The sequence below is a fragment of the Synchiropus splendidus genome, chromosome 12 (assembly GCF_027744825.2).
Source record: "Synchiropus splendidus isolate RoL2022-P1 chromosome 12, RoL_Sspl_1.0, whole genome shotgun sequence".
Classification (NCBI taxonomy): Eukaryota; Metazoa; Chordata; class Actinopteri; order Syngnathiformes; family Callionymidae; genus Synchiropus; species Synchiropus splendidus.
Genome location: NC_071345.1, coordinates 20,327,270 through 20,348,122, shown reverse-complemented (window position 1 = coordinate 20,348,122; position 20,853 = coordinate 20,327,270). Strand labels below are relative to the sequence as shown.

General features: G+C 39.5%; 1 protein-coding gene across 1 annotated transcript in view; it reads left to right on the top strand.

Annotated features, from left to right (window-relative positions):
- adcy3a (adenylate cyclase 3a) overlaps nt 1-20,853 on the top strand; it is a 33,490-nt gene that overhangs the window by 8,369 nt on the left and 4,268 nt on the right. The window contains exons 5-20 of the mRNA XM_053880338.1: nt 1,282-1,393; nt 1,696-1,823; nt 2,567-2,725; nt 6,887-7,052; nt 7,135-7,254; nt 8,257-8,399; nt 8,663-8,824; nt 9,280-9,367; nt 10,051-10,167; nt 17,486-17,763; nt 17,854-17,935; nt 18,220-18,378; nt 18,591-18,737; nt 19,929-20,042; nt 20,171-20,297; nt 20,375-20,499. Coding sequence (XP_053736313.1) covers nt 1,282-1,393; nt 1,696-1,823; nt 2,567-2,725; nt 6,887-7,052; nt 7,135-7,254; nt 8,257-8,399; nt 8,663-8,824; nt 9,280-9,367; nt 10,051-10,167; nt 17,486-17,763; nt 17,854-17,935; nt 18,220-18,378; nt 18,591-18,737; nt 19,929-20,042; nt 20,171-20,297; nt 20,375-20,499 — 2,227 coding nt within the window. The remainder of the gene's footprint in view (nt 1-1,281; nt 1,394-1,695; nt 1,824-2,566; nt 2,726-6,886; nt 7,053-7,134; nt 7,255-8,256; nt 8,400-8,662; nt 8,825-9,279; nt 9,368-10,050; nt 10,168-17,485; nt 17,764-17,853; nt 17,936-18,219; nt 18,379-18,590; nt 18,738-19,928; nt 20,043-20,170; nt 20,298-20,374; nt 20,500-20,853) is intronic.

The following is a 20,853-nucleotide window of genomic DNA, read 5'->3' as shown; positions in this document are numbered from 1 at the left end:
ATTATCAGTTAAAGAAAGTGAAGATGAATTATATGTCTTTCCAGGAACTTATAAACATTATAAAGACAATGAGAAGTTGCACCAAAAAACATATGGTACTTTATTAGTTAAAAAACAGCCTTTGTATTTTGTACTAGAGTGGCCACAATTTCTGCTGGAGTAAATATTTCCCAAAAAATATAAAATGTATAAAATGTACAAAGAGACCAATGCTTTGTTCTCATTTTTGAGTTTTTGATTTTCAACTTTTACTCTTGAATTCGTTTTTTTTATTTAATTGGTATTTGTATGTTTACTAGGGCTGTTAGTCAAATACAGTTAATGCTGGTGCCACCATAGTTAACTTGTGGTTTGCTCAATATAAAATAAATATACTTAGACTTAGACTTTCTTTATTGTCATTGCACAAAAACATATACTATATTATGGCAACGAAATTTCGGTCTGAGGCCTCCAGTTTCCAAAAACAAAACTATATGTCCAAAAATAAGTAAATATTAAAAATAACTCACTTCACTCATCACTTGTTAAAGACCAGAATGTTACCTTAAAACCTGACAGACCGCTCCTCTTTTCATCGACTACATATCCAGGGAATGAGTATCTCGGGACCAGGTGGGCTTTTAGCTGCTGAATGGCCACCATCATAGCTGGCTGGCTCAATCTCACTGCTGTATTGTGACTTTCCAGAGAAATGCCCGAACTGTTTTGTTTTGTCATTTTTTTATTGCGATGTACAATTTAAAGTAATAGCACTACCGGTACTAATTATGTATGAATATAAATAGCATCTTATTTATAAAAAAGAAAGTAAGTAACATATTTGTTATTGGCTGATCATGATGGCATCATAAATGTCATATCAGTGCCGGCCGATTGGTGCAGCCCTAATAGACAGTTACTTTCTCTCCTTATTCTACTGGGAGTCATGTGATCAAATACAAATGTGTAAAAACCCACGATGAATGAAAAAGATCTCTTCATAGCTGTGGTGGGGATGGGAAGAACAAACGCCCTGTTATAGAACTTCAGTACAGATTTATTGCTTAATATTTGAGCATGAATGCTGCGCAGGAATATTTTGTCAGATGAATGTAGTTCACTGGCATGATCACAGAGACATAAATAATAGAAGTCACCATTTTTCATGTTTGTTTATACAGTTTAATGTGTTAGTTTTGACAGCTCTGATATGTATTTGGAGTATAATAGATATCCACATCACAATCTGAACTTGGTCTTCCTGCTGTCACAGGACTAACATGGATTTCTGTTGTGCAGTATTTTGTTTGCAGACATTGTGGGCTTCACCCAGCTGTCGTCCTCATGCAGTGCGCAGGAGCTTGTCAAACTTCTCAATGAGCTCTTTGCTCGATTCGACAAACTGGCAGCAGTGAGTTTTCAAATGTTTCCCTGTGTGCTTCAATTTCATCATATTTTAATGAGAAATGCATTAGGTGAAATCACTGAGGCCAAGTTGCTAAAATATCTTTGGCCACACCTTAGCAAAAAAAATAAATAGCTGAGAAAGTTCAGAACCAACTGAACATATTTTAAATTAAATGTATTCTAGAAATATGTGCTCACCTTGATCAAAGAAAAAACAATATTATTTATTCCTCATTCTGCTTTGGTACACTGGATAGGATCTTGTATACATGTTTGAAATTAATCTGGTTTTTTTTCTATCATCAGAAATATCACCAGCTCAGGATCAAAATCCTGGGGGATTGCTACTACTGTATCTGTGGTCTGCCAGACTACAGGGAGGACCATGCAGCCTGTTCCATCATGATGGGCTTGGCCATGGTTGAGGCCATTTCGTGAGTCCATTAAATTAGATGTCCCATTGATTTTGCAGTGCTGATGTGTTTTTCATGTGTCCATTGATGGCTGACATTGACTTTACACTTGACTGAACTGGTTCAAAAAGAGAGGGCATTAACTTGATGCACTCCGTGAATTTAGTCTTTGATGCTGTCGAATGTGTTCAGGAGGATATCATATTTGTAATAATACAATACCTAACTTGTTTTTAGGGCAAACATTTCAATGTGGTGGGTGCCAATGTTTTGCATACCTGTGGTAGTTGTAGCAGTTTGGGTTTTTTCATTTCACTTTTTTTTTTAATAATTGAAGGTCAAAATCAGTAATACAGAAATATGATCATATTCAGTCTTTCTTTCGTGTGCGCTTGGACAAGACAATACAAATGACTACAGCCTATGGGAGATGAGTGTTGTGACATCTGACAGTCACTGGCCCAAGAACTACGTCAGGCCACTTAACTATTTAGTTGAACCCAGGTGTGGCTTCACAAATGTGCATAGTCTGGTAACCGTCCAGAAGGAAAAATGTTAACTTGGATGAAGGAAGAACAGGCTGTTCCTTGCCTTGTGAAATTATTTGTGAACTTGGCTTTTGAGGTAGACACGTTGGGCCTGTTTGACCTGCGGTGACAAGGTTTTGGGAGAAAATGTCAACAAGTGTTGACAATTTTATTTTTATTTTCCAAGAAGGGAAAAGAATGATTGGCTAACTTCAGTTCCTTGGTCACCATATACAGGTATGTGCGTGAGAAAACCCAAACAGATGTGGACATGCGGGTGGGTGTCCACAGTGGGACGGTCCTGGGCGGCGTGCTGGGTCAGAAACGCTGGCAATATGATGTGTGGTCTACTGATGTGACTGTGGCCAACAAAATGGAAGCCGGAGGTATACCAGGGTAAGAGCACCCCTCAGACTGCCTCTTTCATGGCACTTCACTTTTTTCCCTTTTTTATTCTTGACCACAGCAGAGGTACCATTCTGAGCGAGTTAGCTGACACTTTCTGCTACTTTATAAGTCGTGTTTTATCACTGAACAGGGTCTTTCTATTTGTTCTGTGAGTTGAACACCCGCTGGTATCTCCTTCTCCGTCTAGGCACTTTCAAACAATTGTCACTCAGTGTGTGGAGAACAATGCTTCTACTCCCGTGGTGGTTTGCAGGGTTGTGTCACCTCAAAGTCAATAGTGATGGAAGAATGTGAGGTCAGTTGGCTTTTTGTCAGGAACCCAACGTATCATGTAGAGGTAACATTTTGTGCAGAAATATTTTTAGAAACTAAACTACACTGACACTGTTATTTAAGTTAATGTTTTATCTTCCTTACACTGAATATAACTCTCAAACCATGGGTTACCAGTCGTCGTCCCCTTTAGGAAAAAAATAAACAAACATATAGGGATGCTCCAATTAGGATTTTTGCTGCCGATCACCGATTTGTAATCTAAATGATGTGTACATGTGAAAAAGAAATGAACCATAAAATCATTTTAATTCAGACATGTTTTTACCTACCTCTTCAAGGAGGCAAAAAATAGAAAATGAATGCAGCAACTATTCTGTCAAAAGGATAACTGGAAAACAATTAATTCGTTGTGAGATGTCGCACTTTTGTGAATCTCTTTAGACTTTACTATGTTTATGAAATAATTACATATTGGGCGCTTGTACCGAAACTCCGAGACAGAGAGCACTGCATTTATGAAAGTTTCCCCTCCAGACGTTTTCAAGCATTTCGGATTTAGGTGGCTAATGAACGCTGCACCCGACTCCAAAACAGTGACGAATTCGGTGTATCCGACCGACCTGGTTATCTTGCTCAGTGAAATTAATAATTTGCTTCGCCTTCCGAATGTCACACTCGGACCGGCAGGTGTTGCTAAGCAGTAGCTGCGCTAACAGCCTGCTGCTGAGGAATCAGTGGTCTCACTTTCACAAGCCCCTAAAACTGTTTTGTGCTCCATCAAGTGCTGGCATGGCCTGCACAGCACTTTCCCGTGAATGTGCTGCAGGATGCTAACTTAACATGACAGATTGAAAGAATCTCCACAGCTGACATGCCACTGCTGAGTGAGCAGCGAGTTGGAAGAAGCGGACGCATAACAACCAGCGGGACTTCATCAGAACGCTGCTTGTCACGTGATCGGTTGTTGTGATTGGCAATGACAGGTAGTGGTCTGCATTCACCAATCACACTGAAATCGTCCAGTAATGATCGGTGACTGATCGATCGGAGCATCCCTAATACGATTCCACATATATTTATAATTCATATGAAACAACACAAGATATAATGGTATGAGATTATATTCTGTACAAGAAAAGAAGCCGAAGAACAATGATGCTGGAACTACTGTTAAGAAACAAGTTCCAATGAAACTTAATTATGTTTGTGAAAAAAACAAACTTTATTCCCACTGTTGTGACATCACAGTGGTGGTCCGTTCCCTCACACTTATTTCCTTAGATGATGCTGACATAGTTTTCCAACGTTGTCACATTGTGGCTACTGTGCCCCAACAGGTTAATGAAAGATGCCGTAGAACAGTGTTTTTCAACCTTCTTTAAGCCAAAGCACGCATGCGTTAATTGAAAAAATCCCAAGGCACGTCAGCCAAAGCACAATTGTGCTTAGTTGAAAGTCCTGTGGAACATTCTCTTAACCTTCTTCAGTGTTCAACTCCGTCTAGTTTACTCAGCTTGCTTCATAGCAATAATTATTCTTTATCTCTTTGGAGCGCATTTATTTGTTGCTGCATTTAGTTTTTAGTTAATTTTTAAACAACGCTTTGGCTTGGAAGTGAGACGTCATGTTAGCCATCATGTTAGCACATACAGTCTTCGGCATCGTGAGTTCAACAAGGAGCACTCCATCATTCTGTTGTGAATGTATGTGGTCAAGTTAGAAGCACATCAGGTTTAAAAGCAACTCAACGCCACCAGGTCACCAAACACAAGATAATATCAGGAGAACATATTATTAATATTAAACAAAATAATATACCAGCTGCATTGTTACGTTTAGATGAAGAAAAAGTTTGATTGTGTTAGCTGGCAGTTTTTATATAAACTCAAGAAAAAAGGTTTTCTGAAAGGACAATTAAAATTCTGAAAACAATCTATAATCAACAAATGGCCAGTGTAAATATTATATATAATGCAAACAGACGATGCAGTGATACATTTAAATAACGTCGCCAAATTATTTGAACAACTAATTCAAATCCTGGACCTATTTGGTTCATACGTGGGGTATAAAATAAGTATATCAAAAACGTATACTTTTTTTTAACACCACTGTGAACGATAGACTCAAGAAGTACAAAACAAATTGGGGACGATGGTACACTGATGGTAGGATTACAACAATAAAGATGAATATCCTTCCACGTATGCAATACCTTTATCAGTCTTTACCAGTTAATACACCACAGTCACAATTACTCACATGGGATAAACTTATATCAAGATTTATTTGGGGAGGGAAAAGACCTAGATATGATACACTACTCTACCACTAGCAAAAGAATGAGGGGGGTTGGCACGACATAATTTAAAGGAGAATTACCATGCAGCACAATTGCGTATTGACTTATATCAGTGCAACAACAATTATGTAGCCAGATGGAAAGATATTGAATTAGTTAAAACAGGATTTTGCATTCAAACACTACTCGAGGAAACGGAACCAATTCAGTTCCACAATGACTTGACGGAAAACTTGATACCTACGTTCACATTAGACGTGGGAATTCCACAAATAAGAGACTTAAAGAAACTTGATTAAAGCAGCTGTGTGTTAGATGAGAATATTTGCTTTTGGCCGCGCCACAGGTAAATGAGTGTAATTGCAGGCTGTCACAAAGCTTGGTCTCCGGTCCCGTCTGCAGATCAGAGGACTCAACGGCAGCAGCTACAGATAGAACATGAGATATGACATGTTACACTTGTCCAAACCAGATGGACCAATGACATACTATTTTTCTTTGCTAGTGGATGTTAACCATCAACGTCATATATTCCCCACATTTGACAACACACCCAAGACCTGTGCTAAGCACAAAAAATGCCTCAGAAGTCTGGTACAAACTCTTGTTTATCACCACAATATATTAACTAACATGACTAGTGCGGTTATTAGCAATCGGCTAAACGGTTTGGCCGCTGTATGTTCACTGAACGCTTCGAGGGTGCAATACAACAAACAGCAGACATCCATAATTGTGTTAGAACATGAACAGTCAGTCATTTTCTGCAATCAATTCATTGAAAAACTATTTTCACCATACACAAAGTATATCTATCCCATTTTAGCACCGCAGTTCATGTGTTTTGCTGCAAACATATATATACTACAATTATATACAAACTATAAGCATATATTCATTTTTTTTATGATTTGGCAACACAACAGAGACAGCAGTGAACACAAAATTGACTTAGTAGTCGAGTAGAAACATCACCACTTCAGGATCCGATGAAAAGCCTTTTGTAGCTCTCAGTTATTGCCAAGCTGTATATGTATCTCCTATATAGACACTTGTTTGGGATTTTGCTCTGTTATTCCATTCTTCTGCCATGATGTAAACAAGGAACTCGAGGTCGCTCTGCCCGTCTGCCGTAAAGTGTTGTGGTGGGGGTGGAGTTTGGGCTGTGACGCCACTCGCCCAGAGAAAGTTACATACTCCAAGGGAGCGTTTGTGTGGAAATGTGGAAAACTTAGCAAACAAACACTCAATCCCACCGATGGAGAGATTTCATGAAAGATTCCAATACTATACTTTATTACTCCCCAGACTGAAAGTAAAGAAAGTAATCAAAATCAGACATGTTGGACAAAAAGTGAACCACTTAATCCTGATCATACACATATCTTTTGGAATTGTTCAGAAATTCACACATTTTGGCAAACTGCTCACATGGTATTACAGTGTTACACTTCGCATACAGACTACCCTTTTCCGGAAGTGTGCTATACCTTGGATATCGAGAAGGAACTGTTCACAAATCTGATGATTTTTTTTTACTAAATAACTGACTCTTCTATTTCAATATACAGACGTGTGCACATCTCACAGAGCACCATGGAGTGTCTTCATGGTGAGTTTGATGTGGAGCCAGGTAACGGCGGCGAGCGCTGCGACTACTTGAGGGAAAGGGGGATCGAAACCTATTTGGTTGTGGTTCCTAAAGGCCCAGTGGGAAAGAATGGCATCAATGGTGTTGTGAGTAAAAGTCACTGTAGTCTCCCCCGTAAAATAGACCCATGTTGTTGTTTGACACTCACCGAATGTGACTGAACTTTAGAAGCTGTCAGTGACCTCTTCTAATGGGAACTCGCCTCAGCTCATTAACACCACCGAGTGCAACGGCAGCGTGAACACGGCCTGCACCACACCAGAGGATCCAGAGGAGCTGGACACAAGGGTACTTATTCTCCTTACTTGTGTACGAGTCAGCAGAATACTCTCAAATAACTACGAGTTCTCATCTCTACATCTAATAGTGTTAGTGGATAGTGTGGCAGTACCTCCTGAGTTAATCTCCGTTAACGATTATTTGACTCAGTTTGTTTTTATAGAGTTATTTTATATATATATATATATATATATATATATATATATATATATATATATATATGTTTACAGTTCCTTTTTTTACAGTGCCACTTATGTCAGTCGGTATGGATGCCCTGTTTCAAACTTAAAGCCTGATGTGTGCAGATTTTGTCCCCCTCTCTATGTTTGTCCTCATTCTTATCGTGCACACCATAAAGTTAACAGCTTTATTCAAGAGGAGTTTATCGGTTTATTGGTTTTAGTACTTGGCAAAATCACAGTCTTCACTTCAGCGATAGCGATTCACAGATTCTGACGTAAAAAAAAAATGTGATTCAGGTTCTGAACAAAGACTGGAATGCAGCTGTTTGTGTCTGTAAAACCATCCTCTGTCTGTTTGCAGCAATAGATGCTGCTGCTGAGTGTACATGAACACTGTAGCGTCATTCAGATTGATGTCATGGACCAAACAGGTCACAGAGAGCAGGGTTACTTTTAGAACTAAAGCATTTTAATGGTTCATCTGAGTGTCATCTTCCTAACCATTTGTGACCAAGAAATTCACAGTATCGGTATTAAGTTAAAATATTTCTGTATTTGTTAAGTTTCATTCACAGTAAAATCCATTTTAAGTTTCTGAGTTATGCGGCATAACATGACAGATGGCATCCTGATTACTGCCGTGGCACCTGCCGATAAGTAAAACACCAGCAGTGGCAAAGCCACGAGCTCTACCAACCGACAATGAGCGCATACCACCTGCTCCAGGACTGCTAGCAGCTCCAAACACATATAAATAAATGAGCTGATGTTTTTGATGTGTATTTTCTACAAGTGGACTGAGCAACTCACAGGCTATGCCACATTCCAGGTGGTGAATCCATCTTTCCCAAACCCACGGCGAAGGCTGCGTCTGCGGGACCTGGCTGCAAGAGTCATTGATGCTCAAGAGAACGAACAAGAGCTCAACAAACTGCTTAATGAGGCACTGCTTGAGAGAGAGACGGTCCAAGCGTAAGTTGTGAGGCCACACTGGTCCACTTAATTTTCTGTAGCTGTAATTGTTAAAATCATATGAGATTTCTTGAACTTTCTTGCACATGGTTTCCAGATTGGGTTGTTCTCCAGCATTGCATATCTAAGTTGCTGAAACACACCACAAATTTTTAATTTGTAACTTGTATCAATGAACCTCGTTCAGAGTAACTGTCTGCCATTATTTATGACATTTGGCGTGTTACATATGTGCCCTAATGTGCATTTGTGTTTTTGAACAGCTTGAAGGGGAAACACACGAACCAGCTATCCCTGAGGTTTATTGATCCTGGACTGGAGACCCGCTACTCAGTGGAGAAGGAGAAGCAAAGTGGAGCTGCATTCTGTTGCTCCTGCATGGTGCTGCTCTTCACTGCAGTCATGGAGGCCCTGATCGACCCCTGGTTCGTCTACAAGTTTTATGTGTGAACTCATCGTCCTTCTTGACAGGATGTTATTGCAGTAGGTGTTCAGGTCATGTATTGGCAATCTGCTGAAGATTTCTTATTGAATAACACTCTGATTGCAGCACTGTTAAAGCCTATGCCGTAAATTGTTTCAAACTCAGCAATGCTTCTTACTGTGGCCAATAAACGAATAGTCAATAGAAGCTCCAAAAACTGACGCCATCGATCAGTGTACTCATTGTACTTTTTCTTCTCTCTTATGATGTAAAGAAAGCAAACTATATGCGCTACATTGTCGTTTGACTGCGATCATTTGATTTTATGCACTGCCTGACTCATGTTGTATTTATCTTGCATACAATGTTAGTTTATCAACCCCCTGTTTTCAGATTGTGTTGCTTAATAGTGTGTTATTAAGTTTATTATGTTCCATTCACTGTGCGACTGGGCAGGCTGATGGCAAACTACATCACCTTTGGTGTTGGAGAAATCCTCCTGCTCATCCTGACCATCTGCTCACTAGCCGCCATCTTCCCCAGAGTAAGTTTCCCACATGAATCGTCATGTCCTTACATAAGTTTAGTTTTGGCTTCTCATTTGATCAGGAAAACCTTTCACTATGAGAATATTACATAAATTTTTGGCGTGGAAATCAGGACACTGACCGCCCGTCTGTCCCTGCTATTACATCTATCAATTAAATGATGAATTCGTCATATGGTAGTGAAAAAGTCATGGTGCACTGTGCTTCAATCCATAAATCACATCAAACATCAGCCCGACTGCCAGCACATTGAGCCACGTGCTGATGCGTGTCAACACGATGGTGATCATCTTCACTCGGTCGCCATGACAGCAGATGTGCATCTTATTCCAGACCTCTTCAGCTATGATGACTACTCTATCTGAAAAATTAGGGCCGGCCACAAGTGGAGTAAACAATCTCGGTCTCCTGGTGCTGCCAGTTGGCTGTGTGAAAGCGTGTTGATTTAAGGAACTTTGTAATGGATTAGTTAACGTTGACTGAGGAATGTGAGAATTATGACTCAGTTACTTCAAGTGAGTCGACTCCAGGCCTCATTGATGTTAAGGAAGATGTCCTTTTCAGTCTTCCTTACTGCTGGCCATAATGATGTCTTATTGTGCTCTTAACATGATGCGTCACCCAATATGAGTGAATGAATAAAAAAAATGTGACTTCTAAAAATGGGATGTGTTTTTAGGTGTTTCCTAAGAAACTTGTGGCCTTTTCCACATGGATCGACCACACCCGCTGGGCTCGGAACACTTGGGCCATGGCAGCCATCTTCATCCTCACACTGGCAGACGTCGTGGACATGGTAATTTTTGTTATATACATTAGTTTACATTGAGGTTGGTAACATAATCTCATTTGGAAGCGGCTTCTGCGCTTCAGAGACGCAATGATGGGAGTTTTGTGACTGTGTTTGCGCATAGCTTTTAGAAGTCAGGCAGCAGCATTCTGCACCCAGTGTAGACGGGCAAGAGAGGTCAGGCCGATCCCATAACGAAGTGCGTCATGCAGTCTTACCAACTGAGATGAGGGGATCATTTACATGTTGTTTGTTTTCATGTTTATTTAATCTAGTGTTTCAAGCAGAACTGTTGGTGAAGTGGATCTTCTCACCTGAAGCAATGTAGCAGTTTTCACAGTCCTTAAAGAGATGAACTAACATATGGAAGAATCCTCACACCGTCTACTTTTCCTTCAAAGACATTCATTACATCACAGTAATGGACAACTATGATGTAAAATGGATGTTGAAGTACCTGTACAGCTCTAGATGTTACATGCGACAATAGTGTATCTGTCAATCTGTTAAATAAGACAAATCACCTGTAAAATTTGTTAAAAATCAATTCTGAAGCAAACATATAGCCAGGAAGGACGTGAATTGCTGCCACTTTCTGCCATTTTAGATGCCAAATCATTTTGTAGCAAGCAACAGTTATTTCTGTTGGTAAAAAAATACAGCTTTTCAAACATAATCCAGTAAATACAGTCATCTCTTTTATGCATTGCATTTGCATTCTTACCATGTGTTTAATCAAATGTGATTTAAATGCAAAATGCCCATTAGAGGGCTGTGCAGTTTAAATGGAGCTCATTTATTCTTTAACAACATCATGAATCAGAATCAGAATCAAATTTATTGCCATGGTCAGTGGGGAGCCCACTAACTAGAAAAGTGTTTTGGAATAACGTGCAGTCGAAAAGTAAATAAATAATAAAATAAAATAAAGTAAAATATAAATAAATAAATAAATAAAATAAAGGAAAATTAAAAATAAATAAAATAAAATAACAACAAGGCTGTTCACGAATTCAACAGTCTGACGGCCGAGGGGAAGGACCTGTTCCTGTGACGGGAGGTTCTGGTCTGGATCGACCGTAGCCTCCTGCCAGAGGGAAGAGGGACAAATAGTCCATGTCCAGTGTGAGAAGGGTCGGCTCTGATCCGACCTGCACGTCTCTGGGTCCTGGAGACATACAGGTCCTGAAGAGGTGGCAGGCTGCAACCGATCACCTTCTCAGCAGAACGTACGATGCGCTGCAGTCTGCTCTTGTCCCTGGAGGTGGCACTGTTGTACCAGACAGTGATAGAGGAGGTGAGGATGGACTGGATGATAGCTGTGTAGACCTCCACCAGCAACTTCGTCGGCAGTCGTAGTTTTCGTAGCTGCATTGGTCATTGAAACTTGGTTTTGAAGAGGGAAACATGGGAAACAACTTAACGCATGTGTTAAAGCACTGTTGCTACTTTCAGTCAGGAATTGTGCACACTGATGCAGGTACATTGCATCAGTGTGCACCAAGAGCAGAGGCCATACCGCATAGCAAGCCAGGCTTTTGAAGGTGGACCTGTTCATCTGCTGCTAGTGATGTATCATATTGTACACTCTTTTAATGGCGCCATCTGTTGGATATATCGAAACACTGACTGTTTTTTGTGTGTGTGTGTGTGTGTATTGATATTTCACGTGAATCTATCAAAACAGCTCAGCGGCGTCAGGAGATGACAAGATTCACAGAGTAAAACAAATGAGGAAAATGAAGACAATGTCAGGAAAGAGGGCAATAGCAACGCTACTGTAAAAATAAATAGATCAAGATTACACAGGGTGTCCAAAATGTATAAAATGTATTTATAGTTTGAAAAATTTACTCCAAAGTCAGTTGATAAGAAAATATAATCAGATTTATTCTATAATATTCAGTGTTCATCAAAGTGTGTAATCACGTGAATGTGTCGCGTGGCATCATGTGCAGACAAAGTCATTGGTCCATTTTTTCCTCCTCAAGTCATCGATTACTGTTTACCTTTTCACCTTTTGTGGCACCACATATTCAGTGACATATGTAGCTCCACCAACAGCCGTTTTCCAAACAGTGTGCCTCACAGTGGTGTTGGCATGTTCGTCGGGTTTACTCAACCCATGTTGGTTTGCTCAAACAGTTCCAGACTGGTGGATTTGAAGGAATGGACCAATTCCTTGGCCATCATGGTCACCAGACAGGACTCGCTTGGACTTCTTTCTGTGAGGTTATGTTAAAGGTATCATGCATGCAACAGAGGCAGTGCTGACTTGAAGATTGCTGATGCCATTGCTACTATGACAAGGGTATGCTACGGCAGATCTGGAAAAGAAATTCAACACCATCTTTATGTGCCACTAATGGTGTCCATATCAGGGTGTATTAAATGGAGATGAAAATACTAATAATAAACGTATAAACACTGATTACAATAGAACAAATCTGGTTAAGATATAATTTCATCTACCTCAGCAGTTAAATTTTTGAAAATTCTTTGTGGACATGGACAGTGTATAGTTAGGAAGACAGACACAGACAAGGGCTTATACTGTATATAGCACAAACCAGCTATTTTGCATGTAGCGCCTCCAGCCGAGTAGTGAAAAAGGGCGTCGCCTAAGGCACAGAGTTGCGAGGCTGCACAACAGGGGGCGACTCAGGCCACCCGAGAAAGTCTGCTGTGTGAAAAGCCACCATAGTGTGACCCTGCCCTCAGACGCCTCGTTTCAGCCTCTAACAATACTGTCCAGACACCCTCCCTCACCTCGTCACACCTATGCAGTGTGGTATCTACATCTGTTTAGCCCCCACTGCCTTCTGGGTTAGGATCAGCATTTACATGAAGATCCATTGTTGCCAATCTACGGAGGGCTCAGACCCTGCCGTGTAAACAGTTCTCATTGAATGGTTCACCCAACCACTACCTCTTGATTGGTGTCTTCTACATATGAATACCTTCGTAGGTCAGCCCAGCTCACCAGAACTGACAAAGCATTCTTGAGAGAAGGTGAAATATGTTCTTTGACTACTACCTGACCCAGTTGCCTTGATTCAAACCTTGATGTCCCATTGGGGACAGAAGAGCTTCAATCCCACACCAACATGTTGAGGTTATATTTTGGATTCTGTTGTTCTTGTGTGGAATTAATGCCTCCATCACTGATGTTTGGGATGGGGGGTTTGTCGGGTAAATTTAGAAACTGAGCATATGTTTTACGAACAAAACAAAAAAATGTTGTTTCAGTAGCAACTATAATTCTGATTGTTCTTCAAAGGTTTCACATTTCTCATCCTCGATGAGCTCTTTTTAAGTGTTTTTTTGTTTGTTTTTTTACTGTTTATTTTAAAAATGTTACATTTTACAAAGTACAGGCATTATGATTGAAATGATACATACAATGGTTTATAACATGTAAGAAAAGACATAGAGAACAATAAAATAAAAATAAAATACAGACACAGAAAAACACTTTTTGCGTACAACCCAGTTTTCAGTCTCAACACAGAGGTCAAATGCTCCATCTGCCTTATTTCTTTAATAATGTCGGTCCAACTTCGTACATCAGGTCCATCAGTTTTCATCCAGTTCCTTGTAATAGCTTTTTTAGCAGCAACCATCAAGATTTTAAATAAATATTGATCACCTTGTTGCACCTGTGAGGGCAAGAGTCCCAGCAAACATATCTGTGGGTCCTTAAGAATATTACATTCAAATATCTCCTCAAAAATATTTGTAACATTGTCCCAGAACGTTTGTATTTTAGTACAGGTCCAAAATATGTGATTGAAAAGCATTCTTGTGCCCACATTTTCTCCAGCATTGTTGTGGTTTTCCTAGTTGTTTGCCTCTCATATGCGGTGTGATGAAAAATCGAATCAAGGTCTTCCAGCCAAATTCCCTCCATTTTCTCGAAGCTGTAGTACTGTGTTATGTATTGCACATTAAACCCCATTCTCTTTTAGATATTGTGATTTCCAACTCCTGTTCCCATTTTGTTTTAACATACAGTGTGTTTGTACCGTTGTTTTTCTGTAAGCCCCTATACACTTTAGAGACTGTTTTTGTTGTTCGTTTTGTCTTTATAAGCCTCTACAAACACCTGAACAATTTCATTTCCTTCAGGGGAGAGTTTGTGTCTAATGTCAGTGTTGAAAAAACGTTTAATCTACAAGTATCTGAAAAAATCTTCATTGTCCAATTTGAACTCTTTCTTAATTTTCTCAAATGTTTTAAAGTTGTTACCCACAACTAATTGACAAATTGCCGTAATCCCATTATGTCTCCAGTTATCAAATGTGCTATCTAATTTTGCTGGAATAAATTTTGAATTTGAGGATGGCCAGATTAAAAGTTTGCAGTCATCATCCAAATGATACTTTATAGTCACATGTTGCCATATTTTAAATGTTTCTTTTAATATGTTGCTCTTTAGTATTTGTTCTGTCAGGTTTCTTTCGACCAACATAGTTTCCAAGGGCACTTGCCCCAAGTTTGACTCTATCCTTATAACATAATCAGGGGAGCACCACTGTACAATATATCTCAGTTGAGCAGCATAGAAGTATTCTTTAAGATTTGGTACTGCCAATCCACCCTTGTCTTTTTGAAGTTGCAGTGTTCTTAATTTGATCCTTGGCTTAGTTCCTGACCATACAAATCTGGATATCATCTTGTTCCATGAGGAGAACTGATATTCTGAAATTATAATTGGAAGTCATAAAAAGATTCCTTTTAATTACTTCAATTCTTGTACTAAAGTCCATCACCATTGTAGACCATCTAAAAAAATCCAAGTTTATTTTTTTGTGTCAAATTTTATGTGTCAAAAATATGCCAAGGTATTTGATCATCTTTGAGTCCCACTTTACTTTATAGCACTGTTCTATTATTTCACTTGGCGCATGGTTGAATGAGAGGATTTGTGTTTTGGGAATATTGAGTTTAAATCCTGATAAGACGCCAAATTGTTGTAGAACATCCATGAATTTAGCGAAGGTTGAATTAGGGTTTAGGAGATATACCATAATATCATTGGCAAACAATGCTATGATGTGTTTTTCTGTGCCAAACTGAATACCTTCTAGCTCTGGGCATTCCCTAATTGTTTGTGCCAGTGGTTCTATGAAAAGTGCAAAGAGCGAGGGACTGAGGCAGCAACCCTGCCTTGTACCCCTGGACAGCACGAAACTCTCAGACATATGTCCGTTTATTCTTAGTCTTGCTGTAGGATTACCGTATAATGATTTAAGACAGTTAATAAATTGGTTGTTAAAACCAAATCTCTCCAACACACTGAATAGCAAGGTCCAACTGACTCGATCAAATGCCTTTTCAGCGTCTAAGCTAATAAGTGATGCATTTAAATTGTTTTTGTTGATATGATCTATGATATGGAGAGTCCGTCGAATATTATCTTGGGTTTGTCTTCCTTTAATAAAGCCAGTCTGATCTTCATTAATTAAATCTGGGAGAAACTGAACCATTCTATTTGTAATAATGGATGTAAATATTTTATAGTCCACATTCAAGATAGATATAGGATGGTAAGAATTGCACGACTCTAAGTCCTTGTCCTGTTTGGGGATGACTATTATAACGGCTTCTTTCCATGAGGGAGGGGTGATACCATTTCTTAGAGTGTAATGAAAGGAGTCTAATAAGACAGGGGACAGTGTTTTGTTGAAGACCTCGTACCATTCATTTGAAGATCCTTCGCTACCTGGACATTTTTGATTTTTAAATTTACTAATAGCTTTATCCAGTTCCTTCTGTGTTATAGGAGCATCAAGGTCTTTGTTTGGTATTATGCCTATTGATGGGAGATCTAAAGTATTTAAATATTGTTGAATGACATTAGTGTCAACTGTAGCGGTTTGCGTGTACAGGGATTCATAATATTTTCTGAAGGTTTCATTGATTTCCTCTGGATTTAGTATTACTTGTTTAGTAATGGGATCTTAGATTTTGTGAATTGAATTTCTACTTTGCATTATTCTCAGGCGTTTTGCCAAAATTTTGTTGCTTTTGGGCCAGATTCATAGAATGTTTGCTTGGAGAAACTCATCTTTTTTCCAGTTCCTCAATTAATAATTCAACTATTTGTTTTTTGATTCTTATATTCTGATCAATCAGTTCTATATCCTCACTTGACTGTTTTTTTTCCTATCGGTCTCTCTCAATGTTTTTTGGAGTTCCTCATATTTTATCCTTCTCTTCTTTTTTATATAAGTTGTTCTTGAAATCAATCTCCCTCTCATGACAGCCTTGATGATGTCCCATAGGATTGTTGGATGTGTTTGGCTCTTTTTAAGTGTTTTAATTCCATATCTGGATCAGGTAAAGAATGCTACTTTAGTAGAGTAGGTAAACTGTGAAATGGGTATTGGTTTGCTCAGGTACTTACAGGGAATTACAATGGGGAAAATAAGTATTTCACCCCCTGCTGATTTTGTGAGTCCGCCCCCTTACAAACAAAATAATGGTCTATAATTTCATGGTAGGTTCATCTTAACAGTGAGAGACAGAATACAAAATTAAAAAATACCAGAAATCACATAATATTAATTTTAAAAATTGTGTTTTATTGCAGAAAATAAGTATTTCACCCACTAGAAAAGCATGACTCAGTACAGTACCTTTTTGGCAAGTACAGAGGTCAGACGTTTCTTGTAGTTGGTCACCAACAAGTTTGCACAGATCCCAGGGGGATTTTGGCCCACTCCTCTTTGCAGATCCTCTCTCAAGCCTGTTGCCACATGGCAAGGGGTCCTTATCATATTTAGGGAAATGGAGGTTTCTGACATATGTAATTTGTAAGGTTTGTTAAACATGTCCACTAAAATTGGAGCTAATTTACAGAAAATATTCTTATTAATATTGGAGTGAATATCCATCTGGTCCTGGCCACATTGCAGTGGACAGTTTTTCAATACTACTGTTTGAGCCCATGTTTTTGATATCTTCTGGTGGCACAGAGGGGATATGACCTATCACAAACTATCAAAGTGGGACGTTGCTGCCTTATTCATATAGATTTTTGTGAAGGTCTGTAAAGTCATTGCTAATTTTCTGATGATTTGTTGTCGTCCCCGGGGATCTCTACAGGGATCTTCAATGGAGATAAAGACTTAATTTGGTGCATTTATTCTAACACTCTGATTAATTATCCTGTTTACCTAGCTAACTCCCAAATGCTTGAAAAAGTGAAAATGTGGGGGGGAACTTTTGTGGTGGTGCACTTTTGATACAGGGCATGTTGGGGAACAAACATTGATGTGGCCATTTGAGATTTAACTGCCTTTGTCTTTCATGTCTCCAGCTAAGCTGTCTGCCAGGAACTGTGACTTCAGTGGGCACCACGGTCGCACCCTCCTCCTCTTCAACATGGCCCAGTCCTGGCAGTTGCTTGGATAATCCCAAATATTATAGCTATATTTCTGTGCTGGCCCTCATGGCCACCACCATGTTGGTTCAAGTCAGTCATATGGTCAAGCTGACCTTGATGTTGCTCATCACCTTTGCCACCGGCATCGTCAACATCTACAGCTGGAAAGACATATTTGACCGCTACGACATGCTCCGTTTTCAGGACAACAGGTAAGGCAACGTCACAGCGCTGGAGACACATCTTTCATCACGGTCATGAATTTGTTATCGAGCAAACGTCACCGATTCATTCTTTCGCAGGTCCGCACTGGTTCCCTCTAAGTTCACAATGAGTGTCATGATCTTCATTATGATGGTCAGCTTCTATTACTTCTCCAGACATGTAAGCCACTGTTGTCACTTCAATATTTCTTCAACAACAATCGTAGCATATTTTTTGCACCAATGTGGTCGTTGAAATGAGAGAACATCCAGCAACTCACAGCACACATTGTACAATCAAATTGAATACAATAAATGTATAAAGTAAACTGTAAAAAAGTAAACTATACTGTAAACACATTGTGTGTGATAATGACTGTTTTCCGTTATTAAATCTAGACAGTGATAAGGAACAAAAAATATGGAGGTTCTAAATGGTTTCTGCCCCTCTGTTGTCCCCTGAAGGTGGAGAAACTAGCTCGGACACTGTTTCTGTGGAAGATCGAGGTCCATGAACAGAAGGAGAAGGTGTACGAGATGAGGCGTTGGAATGAAGCTTTGGTCACCAACATGCTTCCAGAACATGTGGCCAGACACTTCCTGGGCTCCAAGAAAAGAGATGAGGTGAGAAGCTGTGGAGCCAAGAGGGATTTATTTTGTCTTAAATGTACGTTAGTGAAAAATATTGTCAACTTGTGCTGCAGAATTATTTCAGTGGGGTATGGAGATAATCAAACTAATTATTCTGTTCAATTGGAAATAAGTGATGAAAATGCTGCCTCGTGTTTCTCTCATTCTAATGTCTTTGATGTTGCTGTATTCTGTTGCTGTGACAGGAGCTGTACAGTCAGTCTTACGATGAGATTGGAGTCATGTTTGCTTCCATCCCCAACTTCTCTGACTTTTACACGGAGGAAAGCATCAATAATGGTGGGATCGAGTGCTTGCGCTTCCTCAATGAGATCATTTCTGACTTTGACAGTGTAAGTCTTCCATGCAACTGTTTCTAATATCCTTAGAGGTTGTGGGTCCTACTCTCTGAGTGGCTCATGTTTCTCTTAATGAATTTTATGTTTTCTGAAACTGTATAGGACGTCCTTCCTGGTGTGTCCTGGGTTAACTTTTTCAGTACAGCTTGTCTGCTAGTCAAATCTTGATTTAAAATTAGGCCTCATACATGCATTAGACTTCTTCATCATCATTATTATTATTATTATTGTTGTTGTTGTTGTTATTGTTGGGAAAGCTTCCTTTTATGTGTTATTCTTGTGGTGAGGTTCTGTCAATGCAGATCATCCAGATTTATTTAATATTGGTTACTTCTTGAAATCTGAAATCTACCGTCATGGGTTTGGAATTTGTAAGGTATTTTTACCAGGTGTTTCAGCATAATTTCCTCATTTTATCATGTCTTCTCTACCTATAGGTAGTCAAACGTCCACACACATACAGACTTACCTCCACAGACACATACCACTGTCTTTGTATATTGACTTTCATGCTTTCATCAGCCTCTCACCCTAAATATAACCATCCAAACCAAACCAGCAAAACTTAATCATGACTCTAAACCAAACTTAAACCCAATAATGACCTAGTTATTTTGAAGTTTTCATCCTCAAAGTGTGGGAACTGGCAAAAGTGTCCCCACTGAGCACAATGTCCTCACGATTAGGTGTGTTCCAAGAATTGGTCCTCACAAGTATAGCAGAACCAGGTCCACCATGTCCGTCATCATGTGTAGCAGTCTTACCTTTTCATAGATCCACAATTTGGTTTGTTTAAACAGGTGCTTAGTGACTTACACTAACACACACTTTGGTTTGTCTAGTTAAAGTTCATGGTCAAGTGGTACAGCAGGTTCCCCATATTATTTTTATCGTAAATACTGGATGTTACGACGGTGAAAACATGGCTTGTTTAATGTCAGCATTCATTTGTGGTCCATCTTTTCACATGATCATGAGATTTTAAACCTACCACAGCGTGAGAGCCACTTCTCAATTTATCATCTGGAATGGTAAAAATTAGGGACTTGCAATATGAGTTGATGTAGTTGGAAGTGTCCATCATCATTTGTCTAATAAAACCCCTCCACTCAGAGGGTGTTGTGTGGCTCATCGGGTTTTAAAAAAATCAGATTGAAAAGGTAATATTCTTTTTTTTTCCTGCAGCTGCTAGATGAACCACAGTTTCGATGCATTACAAAGATCAAGACCATCGGCAGCACCTACATGGCAGCGTCTGGCGTCACCTCCGAGATTAGCAATGGCTTCACTTGCATGAAGGTTACTGACAGATTGTGACTGTGTGTCGCACTTTATCAAACTCATGCTGTTTGACTTAGTGCGACCATCCTCCTATATCCAATTGTGCAGTTAATAGTGCAATTTAGAAACTGTCTTGTACGTCTCAGAAGGAGGAGTGGTCCGACCGGGAGCGCTGGCAGCACCTGGCAGATCTAGCTGACTTTGCTCTGGCTATGAAGGTCACACTCATGAACATCAACTATCAGTCCTTCAATAACTTCATGCTGCGCATCGGTATGTCTTCCACTCTGGCTTCCCATGTCAAATACTGGTCTGTCATTTACCACTCTTTTCTGCCTTACCATCTGCAGGACTTAATAAAGGAGGAGTGTTAGCAGGAGTCATTGGCGCCCGCAAACCCCACTACGACATTTGGGGAAACACTGTTAACGTGGCCAGTCGAATGGAGTCGACAGGAGTCATGGGGAACATTCAGGTATATGAGTTGAGAATAAGTCTATTAAATGTGATAATGAGGATGGAAGATGTGACACTGTGTTTTGTCCAGTTGCTTTTGTATTTTGGCATCTAGTTTGACAACTGAACTCCTCACTGCTCCAGTTAGGCTGGTTTGATCATTTCCTGTCATACTCACCTCCTGTTCTGTTTGTGTTCACGAAATTGACTTAAGGCCTAAGTCTGTAGTAGCTTCATTGATGTAAGAAGCCCTCCCTTACTTCCAGTTAATACCTATTGAATTGCAGTTATTTCTAAGCGAAACGTTTCATCGTAAATATTTTAATTTCTCACTTCTTTATGTGTTCACATCCACGTTGACTGAGCTTTTATA